This window comes from Lissotriton helveticus, chromosome 5_1, assembly GCF_964261635.1.
Source record: "Lissotriton helveticus chromosome 5_1, aLisHel1.1, whole genome shotgun sequence".
NCBI lineage: Eukaryota > Metazoa > Chordata > Amphibia > Caudata > Salamandridae > Lissotriton > Lissotriton helveticus.
The window spans coordinates 1,876,707,630-1,876,733,591 of record NC_136065.1 but is presented as its reverse complement, the minus strand read 5'-3'; the positions used below and the strand labels follow the sequence as shown (position 1 = coordinate 1,876,733,591).

The following is a 25,962-nucleotide window of genomic DNA, read 5'->3' as shown; positions in this document are numbered from 1 at the left end:
TCAAAAGGTTGCTTACACTGGGTGAAAGAAACACTTGGAGAGAAACAGGGGCCAATGTTATTTGTGCCAGAGTTGTCTGCCCCGCTAAGTTCAGATGTCTAAATAACCTTACGAGTATTAAACACTCCCATTTTTGTGCCGCTGCTTAATGTACGGTAATATTCATAACAATACTGATAATGATCATACAAAAAATATTTATTATTTACACATCACACATGAACAGAATTCTGTCTAGTTGCATGAATATTAGTGGCTATTGTCACTCAACTTTAAGGTTGTTGTCATTGTTTGGACCTCTAAAGAGCTTGGCAGAGATTCAAATCTGTGACCTGCAAGTCCTAACGTGGCAGTTCAGCCCAGTGGCCTTTCTTACCAGCTAACATGTATGAATTTAGCAGTATTTACCCAAGTTGTAGAAACTGCGATAATGTTTCAATGCCTGGATCGCTGTCTCGAGGAAGAGGGTGGGAGATAATGTATTGTAATACATTTTTACAGAAGTAACATGTATAACAAACTCAAATAACTTCTGTGTGTGTTATTCCTATTTCTTGCACGTACCAGTACACAGGAGACACATAATGCTAATAGAATTTACACTGCAGAGGTTTTGCATCAGAGCGTTTTTTAAAGAAATTACAAAATACTGTAACGTTTCTTGTCAAGACAGTGAAGGGGTGAGCACCATTATGGGAACTCTTTTTTTCTTTTAAAGCCATAAAGTTTCAAACCAAACAACTACCTCTATGACATATAGATGGGTGGGATTTTGCTAACTTTTCTGTAATAACACGAAATAAGCGAAATATGGACAATTATCCCAAGTACTAAGTTAGAGAATTGCAGGGTCTTTAAAAGAGCATATTTTGATTAATGGTTGAGCAAAGGACATCTATTGGATATATTTCATTTATCTTAATGTCTAGTAAAACACCTTCGCCATTAAGAGCTGTATGGATAAGAATCAAAAGCATTTGTGCACCCAAGTTCAACCTAGGAGCACATACAAATCCACAAGTGAAGGCAAAATCCCAATCCTGACTGACACAGTTATGAATGAATTAATTTAACTCATATACTGCGTGCTGGTAGTCTCTCACCACACAAACAAATATACATGTACAAGTATGGTGTTTATAGTGTGGCACTAGTGAGGCAATAGCTCCATATTTAATTGCACGGTAGGGGAATGGTTCCCTCACCTGAGAAAATATTTTCCACATAGAAGAAAAAAAGTTTCACATGGGACTTAATGTGAGCAACGATGAGAGCGTTGAGTACTAGCGGAAGATTTATTACATGGGTACAGTCTCTCTGTAGAAATCCTAAGGGTAAATTATTCTATTGTGGGAATAGCTCCACACCATGTAGGATATTTACGGGTATCCGCCAGGGAAGTCCGCTTTGTCCATTTTTATTCGTACTCTATATATCGTGCCCTATTTAAAGTCCCTTATACTCAATCAACAGATACAGCCAGGAATCTTGAACAGTTTGATGTTAAAACTACATCCTATGCTGATGATGTGGCAATTTTTACCCCAATTTTCCACCATCGACAAAGTGTCAAATTAGGCCATAAGGTTTGGAACTATCTCCACATATAAATTATACAAAAACGCAATTTTTACTCAATTTTCAATCAGAGAATGCAATCCTGGGGACAGTTTCAACTGCTACTTATTTAGGAGTTAGGCTTGGCAGCAAAGTGGACCGTGTTTTTCAACTGAATTAAGTACCTCTGCTGCAATCGGTTATAGCTACGATCCGTTCATGAAATCGACTCCCAGTTAGTATATTAGGTCGCTGCAACATCATAAAAATAAATCTTCAACCAAAGTTTTATACCATTTCCGAGCAATATGGTTTTGGGTCCCAGATTCATTTTTCAAACGCCTCGAGGGTTTTAATGGCAGCTCCTTATGGGGCTATAAGAGGGCCAGGCGAGCCATCCACTTGCTGAAGCTCTCATACTGCCCGGGGGAAGGGGGCTTTCACCTACCAGACTTAAAGCTCTATTATTGGGCAGCCTTTGAAGGCCGCATCAGGAATCTGCTTATGGCTCATGATCCGGACCAGTCTATACTGAGTTATCAACTTGCCTTAGGGTCAGATGCCAGGTTCTTTTTCCATAGACGTTCAGATCCTAACTACTTCAAGTGGGTCCGATTCAAGATTATTAAAGACATCATTCGTATGTGGGGGGAAATTTGTTCCAAGTACTCCTTACTTACCTTACATGCATACACCCCATTTTGGGGGAATCCCAAATTTCCCTCTATTTTCCACAATCAGTGGGTAAGGCTTGGGCAACCTTAGGGGTGAAGATTGCTGCACAGCTGTTTGGTTATAACGGGTTTTGCTCATTTTCTTTCCTCCCGGCCTCCCTTGATCTTCCCCATCAGTTTTTTTAAAGTATTTACAGCTACATGATTGTTATCTGTGTGGGTGTAAAGACCAGATAATTTTGGAAGACTCTAGCACCTTGTCTTATCTATACATGGAACCAGGCAAGGTTCTGATCAGAGCAATATATCTGATCATTATCGCTTACAGTGCCAATCATTATTTGCTGCTAGCCTCTACATGGAGTAGGGCCCTAAATTTGAATACTCTCCCCGTGAGATCACTGGAGCCATAGAAATTATTTATTGCTCTGTGCATTCTGTCAGCCTAAAACATCTGCAATTTAAGACCATCTGTATGCTCTATTACACCCCAGAAAGGATCTCTAAATGGGCCACTAGCCTAAGACTCACAGTCCTAAGTGCGGACTGCCAGCAGATATCGTCCATATGTTCACTAGTTGCCCTGAGTTGCAGGACTTTTGGTTGGGTGTGGTTCAGCTGTCCATATTCCACCTTGGACACGGTTTTCAGTAATCCACTACAGAGATTATGTTGGCTCAAAAAAACGAGTGTAACGCCAGGCTAACCCCAGTGATGTCAATCCTAATTATTACTACTCGGCTATGTATAGCGACATCCTGGATAAGCGCTCTTCCTCCTAAGGTACCGGAGTGGTGGGCACTTTTTTGTCAGATATATGAATTTGGACTGGCTATTTCTAAGGCTAAAAGCCCAAATACCGTAAAACACTTTTGTCGCATCTGGGCTGGTGTAAATCAGTACTGAGACATGTTGTTCTACACTCTCTTCACCTTGCTCTTATTTTGTTTTCTTTAATCTCTCTCTTTTTTCTTTTTGAAGATGCCTACCCTGGTTGTTTCTTTAATTTGTATTACCTTTGTCTTACGGTATAATGGTCATGGTTAACTCTAAATAAAAACAAATATATAAAAAAAAATGGTAAATCAACTTTTAATAAATCACATTTTCTTGCAATATATACATATATATATATATATATATATATATATATATATATATATATATATATATATATATATATATATATATATATATATTCTCTTAAGTTGAATGTGCAAATACATTTTGATGAATTTGCCATGACGTGCAAATTCCACAGCATACATTTTACACACATTAAGTATTTATGGAATACTAAGACTGCAATTCCAGGCATACACGATGAGTTAATTTACAAATTCTGAAAATCCACAAATTTGCTGTGTATATGTGGAAGTAATCCTAAGGAAGCAAATTTGTGACTGTTGTGAATATATCCATATGTGATGTAAGATTAAAAGATATGAAAAAAATTATAAGCAGATTACTGAGGCTGTACCTGCAAGTCACTCAAGTTAGAGACATGGGTGCCACAGCACATATTGGCATCAATGCCTTCAATGTCGATGATTCTGACAGGCCCCGTGTGGTCATCGGGCAACCCACGACTCCGCACCTAGAAGCAAACAAAGAATTATAAATCCAGAAACCCTTTAGAGTGCTGGAGAGAAAGCCAACAAGAAAGTTCAAAAGCAAACATCACTGAACATCAATCCTCTGTCTGTGGGATCATGACATGTGGAGTTGAAGACATCGATATGCTGGCACAGTAACATGCTTAGCTATCAACAGAAGAGTCGATGCTGAGGTTTCAAGGAAGGCACAACCTGCAAGTAGGTTTCGCAACTTCAATTATGCAGTATGAGCTTCAAACTAACCTGTTCTATTTCAGGGTCATCCACTGAATAGACCCGGACATGGACGGGAACATGCTGACGAATCTTCTCATTCACCTGAGCTTCAATGGCTGCTACTTGTTCTGCTGTCACACTAGGCGTGTCCAGCTCAATCACGCTGCGCTGACGGCCAAGCTCCCTGCAAACGAAACAAATCAATAACACGCAAATACCAACACTGCTCTACAGAAACCCCAACAACATGCAAAGGGACTTTCTTGAATTTATTTTTACTAGTAGCAACAAAACTGTCCCCTGTGATGTTCAATGGCTAATTTGTAGACCTCGGAATGCTTAGATATAAGTTTTGGGTTGGGCTGTTAAAACGATAGTCTGATTCTGGGCAAACTGCTTCATTTCCCTGGTGCCTTTACATTGTAAATATACAACGTATTGAAAAAAGGCAAATATGGAGAAACTAGTGCACATTTTCTTTTCTAGTATGCCTCGGTGTTGCCATGACATCCAGGTTTTAGTATGTTGGTCTTATGCGAGCCTCACACACAAAACTGTTGTGTGTACAGTACCAAAAGCTGGACACACTCCTGATGTCCTCTCCTCTTCTGCATGCATGGAAGCCACTCATGCACTCTCTTTCCCTTAGTTCTAAACAGATCTGTGTCAATTATGACAATTATTAAAAAAAAATATTATAAAAATGTCAATTATTCCCTGGCCTGAGTTCTACCTAATCTACACCATATCCAGTCGTCCCCAGGAGTCTTTACATAAAGAAGGCCTACTCTCATGTGAGTTTTCTTTGTCCCACCAGCCACATCTCGTGCCCCTTGAGTTAAAGGCACTGTCTGAGAAGTGTAAAACATTAACAGAGGGGCAGAAAAGATGTGTTGTTAGTGGCAAGTTCTTGTAGAATGCTAAATTCTGGCCTGGCCTGGCAGTTAAACTGCTGTGAGGTACAACACAAACGCCTTTCCTGTCTGGTTATCTCCTTTCTCGTGCCCTCTTCTTTCCTCTCCAGCTCCCAGAAGTACTAAGGAATGGACTAAGTGCTATACAAATTACACCCTCACATCCTTCTATTTTGACTTCTGTCCCCTCTGCCACTCTGTCTGCCCTATTGTTGCCCGGAGCTCTTTGTAGGAAATGATATACAAGAACAAACAACAATAAACACTCAACTCATACCGCAACCCAATGCCACTAACACAACAAATCACACTGAAGGCACCAACACCAAGCAGGTATGCAACCGACAGAAAGCCAATCGACATTTTCAGTCCCCAATAACATGAATCCCATACAACATGCACAGAACCCGAATTGTTCAGCCAACCATTCTTTGATTCAGGAGATCTCTAGGAAAAACCTAAAGAAACTGTGTCTGTCACACATGGAGGAATTGCGACGGACCATCGAGGCATCAAAAAAGTTCAGTCCAACATATCCTCCAAGTACAAACAACCCTGACCATTCAGGCCTACCCTACATTTAATCTGAGCAGCTATGATAGGTTTGTGCTCACTCGATTCAGAATGAACACATTCCACCGCTTGTTAATCTTTCCGAAAACCAACGATTGGTCCCACCTGTTACTATTGTGTCCCTGTGATGAAATGTCCAGTCAGTCCACGATGCACGTGGTCTTGTTCTACAAATTCTTCCACGAACCAAGGAAGCACTGGGTAAAACCGATAATGAAAATCTTGGGTCTACGGCAATGTCGCCCGGCCTTCCTTGTGATTCAATACTTAGAAGTGGAGTTTTTTGCAAATAACATTGCTAATTTTTTTTAATTTTGTATAAAGCACAGGTCAAACTTGGAATAGGATTTCTGAAGTAACCATAGTGAAATTAATTTTAGTGTTTATAAATCGCCTAACTTTTGATTCGCCCTCAATGGTCCTAGTTAGCACTTGTAATTGTGTAAGCTCGGCCGGTAAACATTGTTATGGATAAGATACTATTTGTTTTTATTTAAACTTTCATTTTTAGAGAGTGTAAATACAATCATGTTGTTTTAACTGTTTTTAAATGAACTTTTATGGTTTTGTACTTAAAAAAAAACCCGAATAAAGTATCTTTGATTGATTGATTGAAGAAGAAGCCCTGATGAGAGCCCATTCCGTGTGGCGCGAAACGCGTCGGCAATCGCTATTAAGTTGGCGGCAATCGCTATTAAGTTGGCAAAAGTGGATGTAAAAAGGATTGATTAAGGAGAATAATTTGGACTGAATTATAAGAATGCTCAATGAAATTTGATAGTGTCATTTTGGAGTACATATGACACATTGGTCAATGTGATGTTTTTATGTTGATGTGAAAAAAGCGTCAGATTTGTGTTTGGCAAAAAGTATTGGTATTGTATTATGTGATAAATGCTATGTAAATTGTCATATATGTAAAGATGTATATGTTACTGTTTATGTGTTCCAAGAAAAAAATATAGGGTCCTTTTACCAAGGAAAAGAGTTGATTAAAAATAGGGTGAATAAATAGCCCAATCACTAAAAGAATATAGTGTGGTTGTCAATATAAAAAAATGACAATTAATTAGGATACCAGTTTTTCTCCTTGTTGTACTTATAAATAGGCCTTACCTGGGCCCTGTCCTACGGGCCTGAAACATTTGTCTATACATTAATAACTTTAGAGCCTGATTTTGAACTAAGTCTGGGTTCCCATTTGCTTCTGTCATTCTGGCAGAGCAAGATGACAAGCCACAGCTTGGTTGCACATACTGCAATAGTACAACCTGCCAACCCGCACATCTACATTTTCAGAATACACAGCCTACTCCAATTGGCAAATCTAAGCTGTTGTTGGAGTTCGTACTCCTTTAATACGATGCTCGAAGAAAGTAGGGCTCCTAGCCAAGAAGCATTGTGCACCAGGCACAGGGATTTAAATTAAAGTTGCTCCTTGACAGGATTCCTGTACAAGGATTTACAGGCAGGGGAGACAGGGTCCTACAATTAAAGACTCAATAAGGCTCAATCAGCCACATGATGGAGTCACTGTGATTTGGTCATGGGGCATTAACGTACATAGCTTGCAATGTGAACAAAATATAAATGTAGATTTATAAAATCGGAAACGTTTGCGTAAAGCTGATGTACATGAATATTTTGTTCAAAACCTAAATTTCTTCCCAATGAAATATGCTGTTTAATGGAGAGTCCCTCATAATTCCATGGTTCTTCATCTGTGTGGCAGGTACTGCCCTGGTGCCTAAAGCAGCCGTCACATTGTCTACCTCCACCAGCATGGTCTCAGTTTTGCTAGTAGTAAGTTTTAGGTGTGTTTTACACAACAAACTATCAGCATAAAAGAGGTGAGCGACATATTTCTGACTTTCCTACGAGGTGGAAGGAAGACATACGCTAATAATCATCTGCATATCCAATAGGTCTCGCCTATGCAAGTTCTAATGGATTTGTCAACGATTTTTACCAATTTTGTACAGCAGCCCACCTGCTGTGCAGCATGGCTGAAAGTGTAAAAAAAATAGTGCTGTACCGCAGTCAACAGTGGGCACGTCATGGCGCTTTTCTTTTAGTTTTTTATTATTATTTCAACCGTGCTGTACAGAAGCCACAAACCTGCACAATATTGTCTTTAAAAACATTGAGAAGCCAAATAGTACCGCTATTTGGATTTGTCAATGTTTTATTTACAATGCTGTAAAGCTATGTGGCTGTTGTGCAGCATGGTTGAAGTGAAGAAAAAAATACCATATAAAGCGGCCAACTTTGACTGCTCATAGCAATTCTTTTTTTCTTCTTTTGACTTTTACCCATGCTGCACTTATTAAAATATTGACAACGTCGGTAGATCTTGTATTGCACAGACCTATTAGCTTTGCCAGATCTTGTTTAAATTACAATAAAGACTTGACTGGAGCTCCAGTGTGAATGTTACTTTCTTTTTAAATGTATGTATGTTGGAAACAGGAGGCTTCAACTTCCATATTTGGTGGTCTCGAGTTGTGACTCGCTGCTAACCGCCAATCTGCTTCTTTGAGGACTTGTGTATTTTTACTTGACATATATTTGTGTATTTTTGCTTGACATATGTCGAGATCGCTTGGTGACTGTGCTTTCTGACCTGAATTATAAATAACTGCAGCGGTGAAGTGCTTGCAGTGTTTCTGCTCACTGAGCTAAGTGCCTCCACATGAGTTGCAGCATGGTGCAGCCTGAGCTGATTTTGCAAAGTGAACTGTATTCTGAGGAGCTTGAGCGTACTGTACTTTTTCCAAAGTAGCGTGCTACTCACCGTAAAGGCACTTCAGCACCCCATCAAGGATAGCAAGCACTATATACATGCAAACCTTTTCCCTCTTCTATTCCTCCAATATCCTTCTCAATCCAAATAACTGACTAACATATCCATCACGCAAATCACTTTCATATTTAACTATACTAATGCACCACTAATCCTTTCTGGGTTCTGGAGTAGCGTGCTACTTGCCGAAAAAACGCTTTGCACCTTGTCAGGGGTAGTAAGCGCTAAAAAATGTAATTACAATACAATACTGTACTTTTAACGCAGCCGGATTCTTTTAACAGTAACCCTGCGGCTGCAGACTGGTACCTAAACACTCCCGGTGCTCTCTAAGCTGCCATTTCCAAACCAAGGCTTTACATTGGTTTCTAGATATAGCAGTTGGACAGCGATTTTGCCGAACGATCATTTATGAATACAAAAAGCAGCGCATTCTACAGCTGGGCCATTTGCTCCCCTCCCCACAATAGATCGCCGCCAAAGCGACAACGCATGGGCACTGACTACAGGTGAGACCTAAAAATTAGTGCGAGGTGAGTTCAGCTCCATCAGGGCCACTGTAGACTAGCAGGATCCATTAAGACGTCTAAATAGCAAGTATTCCTCCCTGTGCCCTACCTCTCAGCAAGGAGACCATCCGAGCCAGCTTCGAGTCTTTCATTTCACAATCAGCCAATCGATGGAAGAGGATAGCATGCTTGAAAGTCGCAGACATACGTCTCAAGAAAAGGACTGCACCCGTTCTGCAATCTACTATCAAACAGAGATCATCCATTAATGCTACTGGGATAGCGTAAGTGCCCTCAAATGCTCTGAACCGCTTGATGGTCATCTAGTAGACACAATGTAGGTTTGAAACGGAACTCTCACTTGTCCTTGGGTGATGGAGATGAAGTAATTTAACAATGGAGAGTTAAGAGTCCTCCCATCAGGTTTCTACAAGACATAGAATATCCAATGGCTCTAAAATCAAGCCATGAACTTCACATCTGGGTATCACAGAATAACAGGAGCTTAAAAGAACTCCCATCAGCAACCTGCCTCAATAGAACAATTTGCATCGCTAAGAAATCATTAAGGTGTACCGGCAAAGGTTGTGCCTTGCTGGAGCCGGAAGTTCAGTTACATGTTCAGTAGAAGAAACATTTACTCCTTTAAAGAAGAACAACGCTTTCAGGAATTTAAGGCAACATCGTTATCATAATGCGTATTTAAAACAAGTAAGCCTTTCCTCGTCTAGCTTTTCTGGATTACAGTATGTTTCCTGGCAGACTGGTATGGACTGGCCAGTTGGTACACTCAAACACAGATTCAACCATAACACCCTCTTGCTGTGCATATCAAGAAGGGCAACAGCTAACAATACCTCAGAGTGAATTATTGACTAAAACTTTACAAAAAAACAGAAAACAGCATATGCTACATATAGCGCCTAGGTTCAATCAACACAATATGGTAGGATCTGTAGGGAACAGAATTCAAACAAGGATGCACAATCCATTTGTATACAGTGTCACATACATCAAAATTTATGTTGCGGGGTTCAAATACCAAAGTTCATTCATTCGTGTTTTTAATGGCCATGCTAGTCCAATGGCTCCCAGAAAAAACGTGGCTACATTACGATATTCGGAACCAATAGATTACATATTCAATTCCAGTCACTTCACCAAGCTCTCCCCATAAATGTCCCATTTAATATCTCCACTCCCCAGTGCCTGCCCGCTGTGCCACACCACATTCCACACTCAGAAATTCTAAAAAGAACCGACATCTTACCAAGAGGTTGTTTTGAACCCGTACATGAGATCTGCAATGGCAGTGATGAGATGCTGACCTGAAATCAGAAAAATATGAAGACTGTCATAGAAAGAACACCACCATTGTAGAGCAGCCATTGTGTATGGTGATGCCAGGGTTATTTACAGGAACTTACAAAGCAGGAAAATCACCAGTCTTGTGATTCATCCTGTAGAATATATGTATTTTGAACGCATTCAATTTAACATGATGTCTGGCTGGAAAGAGTAGTGTAAGTGATTCCAAGACAGAATGGACAAAAATACTTATGCTTCGGGGTGGGTAATTCCTCAGTGCCTAGATGGACACGAGTAGTCCACCAATTGGTAGAGTTAAAAACACAACAGATAGTTCTCCGGCTCTACAGTTGGTGTACAGCAGTATTTGCACACCTCTGCTCTTTAAATGATATCTTCAGATCATCGGGAGAATGGATTCAACATTTCAGTTATTTATGGAGTCAATCACATGCGGGACTCACTGATCCTTTACACATTTTTTCTATGAATTACAAATACTTTTATTGAAATCTTGAGATACTAGAACGGGAAAGCAGTCACATTTTTCTTATTATACCATATTCTTCTATAGATGCAATCAAATATTCACAAACACGGGGCGTGGCCGGCTGCTGAGTGAAATGGCTGCTGACTAATGTAGCTCCGGAACACCCTGAACAACTCCCTTAGTAAATCTGTTAACTATTCCGTTTGCAGATTGTCAAATGTAGTGGAAGAGGTTGCAGACATCACAAAGACCGGATCGGGAAGGTCAGATCCCCCAAATCACCTGAAATCGCTTGTCGGAGTTGCCAGGGAGTTTGAGACCTGCGCAAGAACGTGAAGCCGGGACCTGGAGTAAAGGTGCGGGCCGAGATTCAAAACACCATTGCCGCCCTACCTCAGGCGCCGGACAAGCCGAATGGCTGCAAGATATCGGCAGCGGCCGACCGCTGAATCGACGCTGTGCTCCAAAACCTGATCGGCGAAAGCAGCATCGGGGGCGAGCGGGGGAGCTACGGCTCGCTCGCGAAGAAAACTCGGGACCCCACTTCATAAAGGAGGGAGGCCTCCCGGTGACGAAACCAGAGAAAACAGGTGCATGCAATAACCCAGGCACCACACTGCCATCAAAGGGCCGCAATTCTGAGGGGGAGGACAGAGCCCCCCCAAACCCCTCCCCCCCACCTTCCAACCGCCAACAGCACACGCATCCACGACCCGGCGGGGGGGACAGGATATCAAATGAAACGGCAGGCAAAAATAGCTGAACCCCTCCCTATGGCACCGTAATCCAGGGACCAAGCAAAGAACACGCTTACAGAGGGGACAAAGCAGCACCACGATGTCCCACGAACCGGGCAATATTCAGCTCCCTGCCTTTGTGTGCTAAAGTTGGGGAAATAGCCCAGCACTGTAGCATATTGTGGAGGAGTGTGTGGCCTGAAATACAAGTAATTACCAAAAGGGGGGAGGGAGAGGAAAAAGTGGATTCTGTCTCCCCTGGCAATATGTATAAACAAAAGGAATCCACTAGGATAGTGTCGGTGATCCCTACAATGGTGGGGAGCAACCAGTGTTGTTTAAATACCCCTCACACACCAAAAGACCCCTTGGTGTCATGCTTCATCATCGGGGTCTTCGCAAACCTCTACGGAATGCGGCGTGCTGCGACTCACGACTACGTAGGAGCACTGAAGGTGAACTATGTGTTGGTGTGTGTGGAGTAATAGTGTGTGAGTGGTGAGGTGAAAGTGTTGGTTAAAAAATACCTGGCTCATAGGAGAAAAACAAAACAATTTTTTTTATTAAATCCTCGGCTGGTATCATTAAAAAAGTGCAGGCGAGGTTGTTTTTACTGATTATGGTAAGTCAACCTCAAAAGTGCGTCGACATGTTTCGGAGTTGAAGACTCCTTCTTCAGGACGAGGATGTGCACTAGTTATCCTCACCTTAATCACATGTGTATGTAGATGTTAAAGTGTGCTCTACAAAAATATATTTAGTGAAATGTACCTATCTGTTTTTAAGAAAAAGTCCGTTGCACCCAATTGGCGATATACAGAACTTATAGTTAAGGGCTAAGTAGCCTCATGAGCCAAATGCGTGGTATTGGGGGTTCTCTGTTCCGGTCAATGTAGCAACGGTTACAGCATGGCCAGGTAGGCTCTCATCCCCTCAACGCGGCTCCGACGAAGTGTCTGAAATACAGACAGTGGACCCACAAAACTGCTCCCTTCGCACTGTCCTGCAGTGGTTAACATTGAGGCCTTAGAGCTCCAGCGACAACAGCACCTGCAAAGCACCTCTACATCCTAGGTGCATCAAGGGCAGACGTGGCTGGGACGGAAGGAGAGGGAACACACCCCTGGAGAGGGCCCCTCCCACCCCCAGCTAATTCTTACAGTGAAACAAAGCACACAAGTGATGAAAACGGTCAGAAAACCTAAAGCCCGCGTGGATTTATACGGCCCCACACACAGACAGCGGTGATTACACCTGATCAAAATCCATCAAAGAATAGTAACATAGACACGGTCCCGAAAATGACAGGGGGTGGAGGGCCATGCAATGCACACCAAACAAAACTCGACAGATTTACTTGGGTCAAAGGACAACCATACCCTGTGGAGCATGTCGCAGCCCACGCAGAAGGCCAGACTCCCGCAGAGGAGAAGGAAATCATGCTTCAAGACATCATGTCCACACTCCAAAAAGTGCATTCATCCTTGGAAACCCTTATAGACTCTACATCCATAGAAATCTCTTAAGTCCGAGCAGATGGAGAAAACAACTTCAGCCCTACATGAGGACACAGATAATCTCAAACTCCAAACCAGACAACTACAAGACACAAGCAAGATGCCCACCACCAGACCTGATGATTATGAAGGCCGCTCGCTCTGGAATAACGTGAGGATTATTGGGGTACCAGAGAAAGCCGAAGGTTCTGCCATGGACCTATTTGTGGAAGAATTAGTCCAAAAACATCTCCCACCCCAAGGACTATCAAACTATTTCTCGGTGGAGCGTGCTGTCCGGGTGCCAGGTGGAAGACCCAAACCGGGAGCATGAGGCCAATCCTTGCTCCGATTTTTAACTTCCACTACTGTGACGCTATTCTCCAGACGGCTCGTGCCACCCAACCGCTATGATATGCACAAAATACAATAACCTTTTTTCCAGATTACACTGCAGCGGTGCAGAGGCGCAGTTTTCTTGAAATTAAAAAAGGAACTAAGGCAACGTGAACTCAAATACTCAATGCTGTTCCCTGCAAAAATGTGTGTTGAAGCAGAAGAGAAAGTATGGTTCTTCCTGACACCAGAAGAGGCTTGGGATTGGCTTGAGGGTTGGTGGCAGGTTGACAATTATGGCAGAGCCCAAATACAGGTGAGACGACCACATAAGGCGACACAAACAGAAGCCCAGGAAACACTACAGGACACACCAAAGAGAATCTAACAAACTTGGCAGCACTAGCTTTCTTCAGCCATTGGGGTATCGGCCCCTGGGAAGGGCAATTTCTAACACGTCACAAGGACACGTGCCATCGACCGTCTACATGAGATTTCCTTGAAGACAATCTTAACTGCAAATAACAACAAAGTTTGGTGAGGGAGTTCACGGGGGACAGCCGGAATGCTCCCCTCAAAGATGTACCAGGGAGGGAACGACAGGCACTTTGCATCATTGGGGAGGTGGGTACTTTTGAGTCAATCATGCAGGGAGGCAGGGTCGGGGTGGAATTGGGGGTTGGGTGTTATGGGAGTTATATTAACTGTTATAATAGAATGACACACATAGCAGCAAAAAGCGATAGACACTGTCAGGCAACACTGCATCAACAACCCGATGATGGTATCACCACTGGGGGAGCGGGCAAGAATAATTTTCATAATACTAATTTCCTTATATACCACAAACAATGCAAACACAATCAACTTATGGGCACCTTCAGCTCCTCTCGTGGAACATGAACGGTGTTAAAGATAAATTGAAAGGAGGACTGGTGCTACAATATATCAAACCTGATGTGGCCCTCTTACAAGAGACGCACTTGGTCGCCATCTCATGTAAAGCCTTGGACAGATGGGGCTTCAAGATAGTAGTACACTCCGGCTCTACTTCCAGATCTAGAGGCGTAGGTATCCTAGTCAGGTAACAATCTCCCCTACTTATACTGAAGACATGGACGGATAAGCAAGGCAGATTTGCAGCAATATCGGGTCACTGGGAAGGAATACCAATTAACATAGTCAGAGTTTATATCCCACCGGCATTACATAACACAGCTCTCCCTGCACTGAGCACATTCTTACTCAAACTTCCGGAAGGAGAGCTAATAATCGGCGGGTACTTTAACATGGCCCTGTGTGATCAAATAGACTGTCATCCACCTAGGAAATCGACCCGACACAAGTCACAGCTCTCTGAGTTCTTGGGAGTCATGGGGCTGGCTTAGGTCTAGAGAACACAACATTCTCAACTTCGACAATATACGTTTCATTCGGGGGCACATGTTAGTCTCTCACAAATCAATTTTGTCCTCAAATTGCCAGATAGCATTGCTAGGTTCACCGCACCCTAGTACAGCGCCTCAGCAACGTCGGAATCCAGGACAAGGCGCTGGAATGGATCATCTCCTTCCTCGACGGAAGAACTCAGAGAGTCCGCCTACCACCGTACAAGTCAGAGGCCTCCGAAGTCATCTGCGGCGTCCCTCAAGGATCCTCTCTGAGCCCCACCCTCTTCAACGTCTACATGAGCCCCCTCGCGGCCATCGCACGACAACACAACCTCAGCATAATCTCCTACGCCGACGACACCCAGCTGATCCACTCCCTGACCAACGACCCCGCCACCGCCAGAGCCAACCTACACGAAGGGATGAAAGAGGTAGCCGAGTGGATGACGACCAGCCGCCTGAAACTGAACTCTGACAAGACGGAGGTCCTCATCCTGGGCTCTTCACCCTCCGCCTGGGACGACTCCTGGTGGCCTCCCGCCCTGGGCACCGCACCCAAACCGACAGACCATGCACGCAACCTGGGCTTCATCCTGGACTCCTCCCTCTCTATGACCAGGCAAGTCAACAACGTCTCCTCGGCGTGCTTCAACATCCTACGCATGCTACGGAAGATCTTCTGGTGGATCCCCACCGAGACCAGGAAGACCGTCACCCAGGCCCTCGTCACCAGCCGACTGGACTACGGCAACGCCCTCTACGCCGGTACCACCGCCAAGCTCCAGAAGAGACTCCAGCGGATCCAGAACGCCTCAGCCAGACTCATCCTCGACATCCCACGAACCAGCCACATCTCCGGACATCTGAGACACCTTCACTGGCTCCCCGTCAACAAAAGAATCACCTTCCGCCTCCTCACCCACGCACACAAAGCCCTACACGACCAAGGCCCGAGCTACCTCAACATCCGCATCAACTTCTACGCTCCCAAACGCCACCTCAGATCAGCCAACCACGCCCTCGCCGCCGTCCCCCGCATCCGAAGAGTGACTACAGGAGGAAGGTCCTTCTCCTACCTGGCCGCCAAGACCTGGAACTCCCTCCCGGCCGACCTACGCCTGACCCGAGACCACCTCTCCTTCAGGAAGAAGCTGAAGACCTGGCTGTTCGAGCAGTAGCGGCACCCCCCCCTCCCCCAGCGCCTTGAGACCCTACGGGTATGTAGCGCGCTCTATAAATGTCATTGATTGATTGATATACACCACTTAGCAAGGGGCATCTCGGATTATTGTCCTATCTTGGCCAGCTACGATGCAGGCACCCTATCTTCGCATTGCACATTCTCTATATACCTAGGCTATCTCAAAAACTCAAAAATACGAAACTGCCTCCTCACTGCCACTCAACATTACTTTACGAAAAACGAGCACTCAGTTACCTCACCGATCTGCCTCTGGGAAGCATGCAAACCAGTAACCAGGCACAGGAAATTTCCCTTATATTAGGTTACAAAAGGGAAAAAAAGGGTAGCCAATGCTCTGGAGCAGGAGGTCCTGGACGTAGAGGCGTTGCACTCCCAGGACCTCTCTGAGTCCAACACACATCGACTTAAAACTAAAAAGTAAGAATATAAGGAACACATGTGAGAGGAGGCCAGGGTTAGACAGGTATCAACCTGACACAAGATCTATGAAATGGGGGATAAAGCAGGTAGACTGCTGGCGTGGTTGGATGACGTGAGCGAGTACATAGATGGGTAGCCCAAATTCAAACTGACTCAGGGACCCTAATCACAGACCCACAACTCATTGTAGAAGAGTTTGCAAACTATTATGCTAAGAGTTATACCCCTGTGACCACCGCCACAGCAGCAGAGACAGTGCAATTCCTTAAGGAAATCTGTGTGGCCACATTCACAGTGGAGGAGACACTCCAGCTTGAGAGTGATCTCACGGAGGAAGAAATAACCTCGGCCATAGGAGATATGCAATCAGGGAAGGCCGTAGGCCCCAATGGCATACCAATCGAACTGTACAAAATGACAGCAACACAAGTAGCGCCATGCCTTATAGAGATGTATCAGGCCAGCATAGAAGCAGGGACCAGAGACCAATGTCTAGCCACAATAGTCGCAATTCGCAAACCAGGTAAGCCAATGATGAGTGGGCCTCCTACTGGCCCATATCGCAGCTTAATGCAGAAGCAAATATACTGGCCAAAACATTGGCAGACAGACTATCACCCTATCTCAATAAACTGGTACGCTCAGATCAATCAGCTTTATGCCGGGCAGAAACACTGCCCTTAATCTACGACGCCTACATGGGGCACTAGGAAGGAGAAAAAACATCCAAGAGGTAGCAATCATCCTTTCTCTAGACGCACGTATGGCCTTCGATGCTATTGAATGGACCTATCTCTTCGCAGTCCTGGAACGTTTGGGGCTCGGCCCCAAGTTCAGGTCCTGGGTTTGTCTACTATACACGAAGCACCTGGCGCAGGTAGTGGTTAACGCTAGAAGGTCGGACTCCTTTTCTCTGGGGCTTGGGAGATGACAAGGGTGTCCCTTATCGCCAATACTCTTTGCCATTGTAGTGGAACCTCTTGCGACATGGGTAAAAGGAGACCCCTTGATACGGGGACTCCGCTGGACGGTAGAATGGGAGGACCGCATATCACTATATGTCGACAACATCCTACTCTACTTCACCTCATCATCACGCTCCCTAACTAGAATAATGAATATCTTTACACATTTTTGAGAAATATTTTTGCTACACAAATTGGAACAAGTCAGTTCTATATGTCCTACGTGGGCAATCAAAGCCCCCCCCCCCCTTCCCCCTGAAGATACCTAGAGGGTGTGAAGTGACGGTGGTAACGGACGGCTTCCGTTACTTGGGTATCTTTGTCACACTGAACTCTTGAGGAGTTCAGGAATAGAACGTCAGGAACCCTTGAAACGCCTACAGAGCGGTGTTAAGCACTGGCACTCCATCCCACTAACGCTGCTAGGGCATGCAGCGCTCTTTGAAATGATGGCGTTGCCCAGGTTCCTATATGCTCTCCAGAATACGCCATTCCAGATACCACAAACATACTTTCAAGCAATAGATGCTGAAGTACGTACCCTCTTATGGCATTGGAAGCCACTCTGCATAGCCACCCAAAAATGAGTCAAAGGGTGGTATGATGGCGGCATAGCACTCCTGCACATACAAGCTTATTACTGGATATTGCAGCTCATAATCCTTAACCACTGGACACACTGCCCTCATACAGACCCCACGTTTCAGATGGATAGATACATTTTGGGTGAGGGAGGTGCCACACGATCACTATATGCCAAATCAAACAAGAGAAGCCTCACGGGGCCTACGGCAGAAACAGTTCACCAGTGGCGCAGGGTGCACCAAATCTTGGGCTGGCATAACAAGCCAACGCTGTTTACCCCAGTTTGAGAGACAGAGAAGCTGGGTAAGCTAATAGACTGTTGTAGAACAGCAGGAGGCTTTTCTTCAAACTTCTAGAAAATAGATGTACATATATTTAATTTTTGCACAACATTTTCCTATGTATATTCTGTCTTGCTTTTTTAATGTATGTATGCAAACGTTTATGATTCAATCGAATTGAATAAAGTCATTTGAAGATAATCAATCAATCAATCAATAACTTCTAAAGCGCGCTACTTACCCGTGAGGGTCTCAAGGCGCTGGGGGAGGGGGGTGCTGCTACCGCTCAAAGAGCCAGGTCTTGAGGAGCTTTCTGAAGGTGAGCAGGTCTTGGGTCTGCCGCAGATGTGTGGGAAGGGTGTTCCAGGTCTTGGCGGCGAGGAAGGAGAAGGATCTGCCGCGGGAGGTTGTTCGTTGGATGCGCGGGACGACGGCCAGGGCCAGACCGGCAGAGCGGATCTGGCAGTTGGGGGTGTAGAAATGTAGTCTGTTGTTCAGGTAGGCTGGTCCGGTGTTGTGGAGTGCTTTGTGTGCGTGGGTGAGGAGCTTGAAGATGATTCTCTTGCTGACGGGGAGCCAGTGAAGATTTCTTAGGTGGGAGGTGATGTGGGTGCGGCGGGGACGTTGAGGATCAATCGAGTGGAGGCGTTTTGGATGCGTTGTAGTTGTCGCAGGTGTTTGGACGGGATTCCTGCGTAGAGTGTGTAGCCGTAGTACGGCCTGCTACTGGCAAGGGCTTGAGTTACTGTTCTTGTCTCGGTCGGGATCCACTTGTAGATCTTGCGAAGCATGCGGAGGGTGTTGTAGCAGGAGGATGAGATGGCGTTGACCTGCTTTGACATGGAGACGGAGGAGTCGAGGATGAATCCTAGGTTGCGTGCTTGGTCCGTGGGTGTTGGGGCTGTTCCCAGTGTGGTTGGCCACCAGGAGTCGTCCCAGGTTGAGGGGGAGGGGTCTAGGATGAGAACCTCTGTCTTGTCCGAGTTCAGTTTCAGACGGCTGCTCCTCATCCACTCGGCGACGGCCTTCATTCCCTCGTGGAGGTTTGTTTTGGCGGTGTGTGGGTCCTTGGTTAGGGAGTGGATGAGCTGGGTGTCGTCGGCGTAGGAGATGATGTTCAGGTCGTATTGGCGGGACACTTGTGTGAGGGGGGCCATGTAGACGTTGAACAGGGTCGGGATGAGCCCTGGGGTTCGCCGCATATGATGTTGGTGGCTTCGGATCGGAAGGGCGGGAGGCGGACTCTCTGGGTTCTGCCGGAGAGCAAGGGCGTGGTCCAGTCCAGGGCCTTCTTCTGGATTCCGGCTTCTTGGAGGCGTGTTCTTAGTGTGTGGTGGCAGACCGTGTCGAAAGCGGCTGACACGGTCCAGGAGGATGAGGGCTGAAGTTTCGCCATTGTCTAGTTGGCGTCTGATGTCATCTGTGGCGGCGATGAGGGCAGTCTCGGTGCTGTGGTTGCGTCTGAATCGGGACTGGGAAGGGTCTAGGATGTTGTTGTCCTCGAGGTGGTGGGTCAGCTGCGAGTTGGCGATTTTCTCGATGACCTTCGCCGGGAAGGGGAGCAGGGAGATGGGCCAGAAGTTCTTGAGGTCCTTGGGGTCCGCCTTGGGTTTCTTGAGAAGGGCGTTGATTTCAGCTTGCTTCCAGCTTTCCAAGAAAGTTGCTGTGTTGAAGGAGATGTTGATGACCTTCTGTAGATGGGGTGCGATGGTTGCGTCAGCTTTGTTGAAAACGTGGTGTGGGCAGCGGTCTGACGGAGATCCTGAGTGGATGGATTTCATGACCTTGCGTGTCTCTTCGTCGTTGACGTGGGGCCAGGAGGTCAGCTGGTTGGTGCAGGTGGTGTCAGGGGTGGGGTCTGTTGTGGTTGGGCGGCTGAGGAGTTGAAGCTGTCGTGGATGTCGGCGATCTTGTGATGGAAGAAGGTGGCCAGTGAGTCGCACAGATCTTGCGAAGGCGGGATGTCATTGGTGTTGGCGCTGGGGTTGGGGTTGGAGAGTTCCTTCACAATGTTGAACAGTTCTTTGCTGTTGTGTGCGTTGTTGTCCAGTCGGGTTTTGAAGGACGATCTCTTGGCTGATCTGATGAGGTGGTGATGTCTACGTATGGCGTCCTTGTGGGCAGCGTGGCTGTCTGGTGTGCGGTCCTGGAGCCATTTCCTCGCCAGCTTCCGGCATGCACGTTTGGAGGTCTGGAGCTCTTCGATGAACCAGGCGGCTTTCTTGCTGGGGTGGTTGCTGGAGGGTTTCTTGATCGGGCGAGGGTGTTGGCGCAGTCGTCGATCCATTGTCTGAAGTTTTGGGCGGCGGCGACTGTGTCGGTGGGGACGGTGAGTGGGTTCTGGGCAAGGGTGGAGGTCGGTTGGGTGCGGTGGTGCGTGGTAGGTTTTTTGAAGGTGAAGTGGATGCATCGGTGGTCGGTCCAGTGGAGTTCGGTGGTGTGGTTGAAGGCGATGTGGATGCTAGTAGAGAAGACGGGGTCTAGCGTGTGGCCGGCGGCATGGGTGGGTTCGGTGACTAGATGTTGGAGGCCGAGGTTGGCGAGGTTGTCAATCAGGGTGGCGGAGTTGGCATTGTTGTTGTTCTCGAGGTGGAAGTTCAGATCCCCGAGGAGGATGTAGTCTGTGGAGGCGAGTGCGTGGGTGCTGGCGAGCTCGGCGATGGAATCGCTGAAGAGAGCCCGGGGTCCAGGAGGTCTGTAGATGAGTGCTCCTCTGAGGGTGGTGTTGGGGTCGGTGTGGATCCGGAAGTGAAGGTGTTCGGCGGAGTTGAGGGAGTCGTCTGCGAGGGTGTGGACCTGGGGGGTGGACTTGTGAACGATGCCTATTCCTCCGCCAGTTCCGTTGGTGCGGTCTCTGCGGGAAATCTTGTAGCCGTCCGGAATGGCTATGGCGATGGCGATGTCGGGTGCCGAGGAATCGTTCCACCAAGTCTCTGTCAGGAAGGCAACGTCTGGTGCGGTGGTGTCGAGCAGGTCCCAGAGCTCGACGGCGTGTTTGCGTGCGGAGTAGGTGTTGAGGAGTATGCAGCGGAGGTGGTTGGCACCAGTCCTTGGTGGTTTGGTGGTTCTGTCGCACGTGAATTTGCAGGTGCGGCAGGAGAAGGTCCGTGGGTGCGTTTCCGGGTGGCCTGGAAGCAGCGGTGGTCTCGGCCAATGTTGAGGGCGTGGAGGGTGTTGGCGTTGTATCGGAGTCGCAGAGTGTGCGGGGTCCACGAGTTCTGGCGCTGGGCGCGGTCCAGGCGCTGACGGGCGCAGACGGGCTTTCTTTGGCGCGCGTGCGGCCGCCATATAAGGAGGGGAGGGAGGGAGGAGCAGCTGGGAGTCGGGAGCGGGGTGGCGAGAGGGCGTGGCCTCAGGGGCAGTGGCGGAAAGAGCGGGGTACAGGGAGCAAGAGGGGGTGGGGGGAACGAGCGGAACAAAAGGGTGTGAGAACGGAACAAATAAGTACACAGCACAGAAAAGCAGATAAAATCAGGAGATAAAAAAATAAGAAACAACCACAGATCTGACCCAAGGTCACGGCGGTGATCAACGGCAGACAGTGGGCGCAAACTCGCGCACAGGCACCGGAGCGGCAGTCAGCTGGTGGAGCTGTTCGGCAGTAGAGGGGTGACCTGGCCTGCAGGCAGGTTCAGAAGATAATAGACTGCAAAGACTGTAAAGGATTCCGACAATAGGATCTTATCAGAATCTCAAGGGTGTGAGATCTCTGGGTTAAGGGGAAAGTTATTCCATTCAAAAATCTGCAACAACAATACATCATGCTCGCAATGGAAACATTCCAATACTTACAGATCAGACGGCACTCATGGCAGTGATCTCTGATGGTACCACCCTCCCAGAGGCGTCACTATTAGAGGAAAGGCTGCTCACAGATAGGATGGACCGTAGGGTGATCTCCCTCACATATCAAAAATTAATCAATAACTTGCCAGATCCAATGCAGGGCCTCAGTGAAAGATGGCAAAATGAAATCGGAGCACTAGTTGACATCGTTTGGCAGGAAGCATTGTAATCTCCGTGGGAGGTGACAATACCTTCTAGATTGCCACCTCCATAGCATGCTCCATAGAACCTATCAACCCAGAGAAACACTAGTAAAAATGGGGAAAAACGATTTCCGCTTTGATTGCATATGTGCGGAGCAGTAGGCACAATCTACCATATTATATGGGACTGTCCCGAGATTAAGAACTACTAGAGAGCAATCATGCACACAATTATTCAGGTATGCGAGTCCCAGTACCACCCGAGCCCAAGATTTGTCTCATTAACATTTGGGAAGCAACAGACCCCAACTGAAAAATGCAAGACTGGACAACACTAGGTATCATAATAGCAAAGCATAATATTGCTAAATCCTGGGGCGTAGAGACCACACCTACACATATTGAATGGTACAAAGATATGGAATGGACAATGGTAGCAGAGAAGGCAGTCTACATAAACAGAGGGTGGCCAAAAAAATGGGAAAAGATGTGGGGAGGATGGAATGTTTACAGGGGAGGGTAGTGCACCGCGTCTGCAAGGGGCACGGCCCACTGCTGTGGGAGATCTGAAGAAGGTATCACGACAACACCACAGTTAGACTTCACAGCGCCGGTTTGAATAATAGAGGGAAGGACATATACCTGTTCCAGATATTTGGTTGTAGTGTCTCTGATAATGTCTGTACTATATTATTAACCTTTGCTGCAAATAATAATAAGAGTGTAAAAAAATATTCATAAACATAACCCATGGCCTCAGGGTTCGAGTGATCCCCTTTGTAGGCGTCAGAACGGAAAGATGTTCTACCCATTATTCATGATAGTATTTGGTCTCCTTTGGGATGTAAATATTTAATGTAAAACAAGATCCATGTAGTGTCCTTTCATATTAAACTGTGGCTTCTAATGGAGTGCTTAATTTCAGCTAAATAATATTCTGAATGAAACAATCGTGTCTACTAAAATGACACCATGGATAAATGTGTTTAGGACAATGATTGGTTGTTCAGCTGCCGCCATACACAGCCAGAATCATGGTTTTTTTCAGACTAATTATATGATCCAGTCAGTTATTCTGCAGAAGTGTGAAAATCAGAGGGAGGAAGGAGTTGAGTCTAACTGTAAACCTCCTTACAGTTAGGTCTACAAAAGCCATTATGAGGCTACGTGAAATCTCAAAATATACAATTACTTACAATTAGACTATGAAGGTGCCAAGTGCACACCATATCATAGCACCTAGCCCTTGCATATGGAGTACCACCCTGCCTATGGGAGCCTTTGACATCAAAAGGTAGACACTGTAAAGTGCTTTAAAAACTAGATGATGTCATGAGCTCTTTTCATCTTAAGCAGTCCACAATAAATCCACTCCTTCCAACATTTCTAAGCGTACCATTCTGCCACTGTTACATGGAACTTTAGGTTGCATGGGGCAGTTTTAAGAACTTGAGGAACATCGGCAAACAGTGTTGCACGTATGTAATGCATACAGTGTGGACAGATGAACAAACATTTAGAAGCGATGGCATATATAAAGAGAGTGCGAGGTGCTTGATGCACATGGCCAAACAGGGTAAGAAGCTTGCGTTAAAAGAGCAGCACGCGCTCATCCATGTGAACATAAACAGTGCGATGACCTTAGGTTAGGACACATGGACAGACAATGTGACTGCCATGCAGGACCTCATCACCAGCAGACTGGACTACGGAAACACACTCTACATAGGAATCACTATACACCTCTTGACGAGACTCCAAACAATACAGAACTCAGCAGCAAGACTCACACTCGACCTCCCCAGAAGGACCAACATCACACCCCATTTCAGGAGCCTACACTGGCTCCCGATCCAGAAAAGATGCCAGTTCAAGATGCTGACCCACGCCTACAAAGCCCTGCAGAACGAAGGTCCAGCCTACATCAACCTAACCTTCTACCAACCATCCGGACACCTCTGTTGCGCCTCCTTCTCCTTCGCAGACACCCCACGGATCCGTCGAACCAGCAGGGGAGGATGCTCCTTCTCGCACCTGACACCCATTGCTTGAACAACTTCCCCCCGCACCTCAGGACCGCATCATCAATCCAACAATTCAGAAGAGAGCTAAAGACCTGGTTTTTTGAATAAACAATATCCAAGCATCAACTACAGCTCCAGTGCCTCGAGACCCTTACAGGTGATTTGCAGTGCTCTACAAATATCCAATTGACTGATTGTGACATAGCACCGGGTAAACAGACAGGCTGTAAGAAACTTGCGGGTACATGTGACAAGCTTTTGCAGAGAAGTGCCTGTCAGTAGCAGGGAGGGTAAAGTCCTTTTTTCCAGTGGTCAAGATGACTCCAGTCATGGGAACTGCAGTGAGAGAAAAAGGGGAACACAGAGTGGCCACTCTTAAGCACAGCTTAGCCAGCTCTACTCTCCGCCCTACTAATGCAGAGGGAAAGTTAGAGCTACTGAAAGCTTGCTCTTAGATGGGGGAATCAAACGTATTTCTGTATTTGGATTTTTGCTTTTTCTATTCGGACTCGAGATAAAATAAAGGTATTGTGTGCACTTACATTTGTGCACAACACTAAGCCTCACTGTATTCAACAGTTAGTTTTGTAATCTTACAAGTTTGTCAAAATTAACCTCACTTGGGTTTTTTAAATTATGTAGTTGGTATTATTTTTCATGACAGAAAGTGCTGCAGAACAATACTACAACTGGTCAATTACTACTTTTTTCCCAAAAGATGCTGGGTCCTACAATGTATCTCCTAAATTACACACAAGGGAAACAAAGCCGAAAACAACATGTGCCCAGATAAGAGTTTAAGAAACTAATCAGCAAAAGTGTCCATGACATATTCTCCTCATTTACAGTGCAATAGGGATTGCTGCCTGAGTAAACACAAATGCCATCTATTTAACTTTGCCACATAAATCAGGCTCAGAAAGTGCAGAATACATTAAAAGAGATTACTTGGTTTATGGTATCTATGCATTTTAGTCTAAGGTATCTTAATTGGCTGCTATAATTTATGGTGCAGTGTGATTATGAATAATAAGATCTACCTCGAAAAGGCAAATACTTGTGATTATCTATAGATACAATTAGGTCAAGGGATCTGGATAAATGGAAATTCTGGAAATATGCATGCGTAATCAGTGAGAGTAGGGTAATTCTATTAATTCCATCCAAACCATTACACAGAAAATCACAAGCCAATGCAGGTGTCCTATTCCTGATCACAATGATTAGGGTCCAAAATAACTAATACGAATTTTTTTAAGTTACCTGAGTGTTGTTGCATGTGATCAAACCGTCTCACCCAATCGACCTGTATGTGCACCTCAGAACCCAGCTCTAGGGGTGTCCGAACAAAGTGAATGGCGTCCGGACCCTGACGTGTCACTCGGAGCACAGGGATGTCGTTCATAAGACCTCGGTCATCTGGCTATGAGGGAGAAAAAAAGTAACTCATAAATTGCTTATCAGCATTGAATTCTAACACATTGACAGGTCTGTTCTGCTTAAGCAACATTGGTAACACATAGCATTTCTCACTCTATGTATCAGCATGTTTACTAACTACATCATCATGAGTAGAAATACATTTTTTGTGTTCAAAATATGTTATCTAAGTATGAAAGTGGAAACATTCTAAACGGATTGTGAGTTGCATTGCACACCCTGAAGTGGCCCTGCTCTTTGAAGATGTTTTCCATATTGGAGGTCAGAAAGAGGCACACATCTAGGTGGAAGTGGAGGATACTAGTAACAAATTGCATAACTCATTGGGGCAAAAAGTGAGAAAAGCAGATAGTTCCCGAAAAATTATCACATAATGGCTAACATTAAATGTGACTTACCCAGAGAGGATGTAATTCGCTAAAAAGTCGTATTGC

At 45.6% G+C, this 25,962-nt stretch overlaps 1 protein-coding gene across 2 annotated transcripts in view; it reads right to left on the bottom strand.

The window, feature by feature from the left end:
- AARSD1 (alanyl-tRNA synthetase domain containing 1) overlaps positions 1-25,962 on the bottom strand; it is a 312,550-nt gene that overhangs the window by 60,944 nt on the left and 225,644 nt on the right. For both annotated transcript variants that reach the window (XM_078645329.1, XM_078645328.1), the window contains 4 exons: positions 25,352-25,511; positions 10,133-10,190; positions 4,091-4,247; positions 3,712-3,828 (listed from right to left, as the gene is read on the bottom strand). In XM_078645329.1, the coding sequence (XP_078501455.1) occupies positions 3,712-3,828; positions 4,091-4,247; positions 10,133-10,190; positions 25,352-25,511 (492 nt within the window). The remainder of the gene's footprint in view (positions 1-3,711; positions 3,829-4,090; positions 4,248-10,132; positions 10,191-25,351; positions 25,512-25,962) is intronic.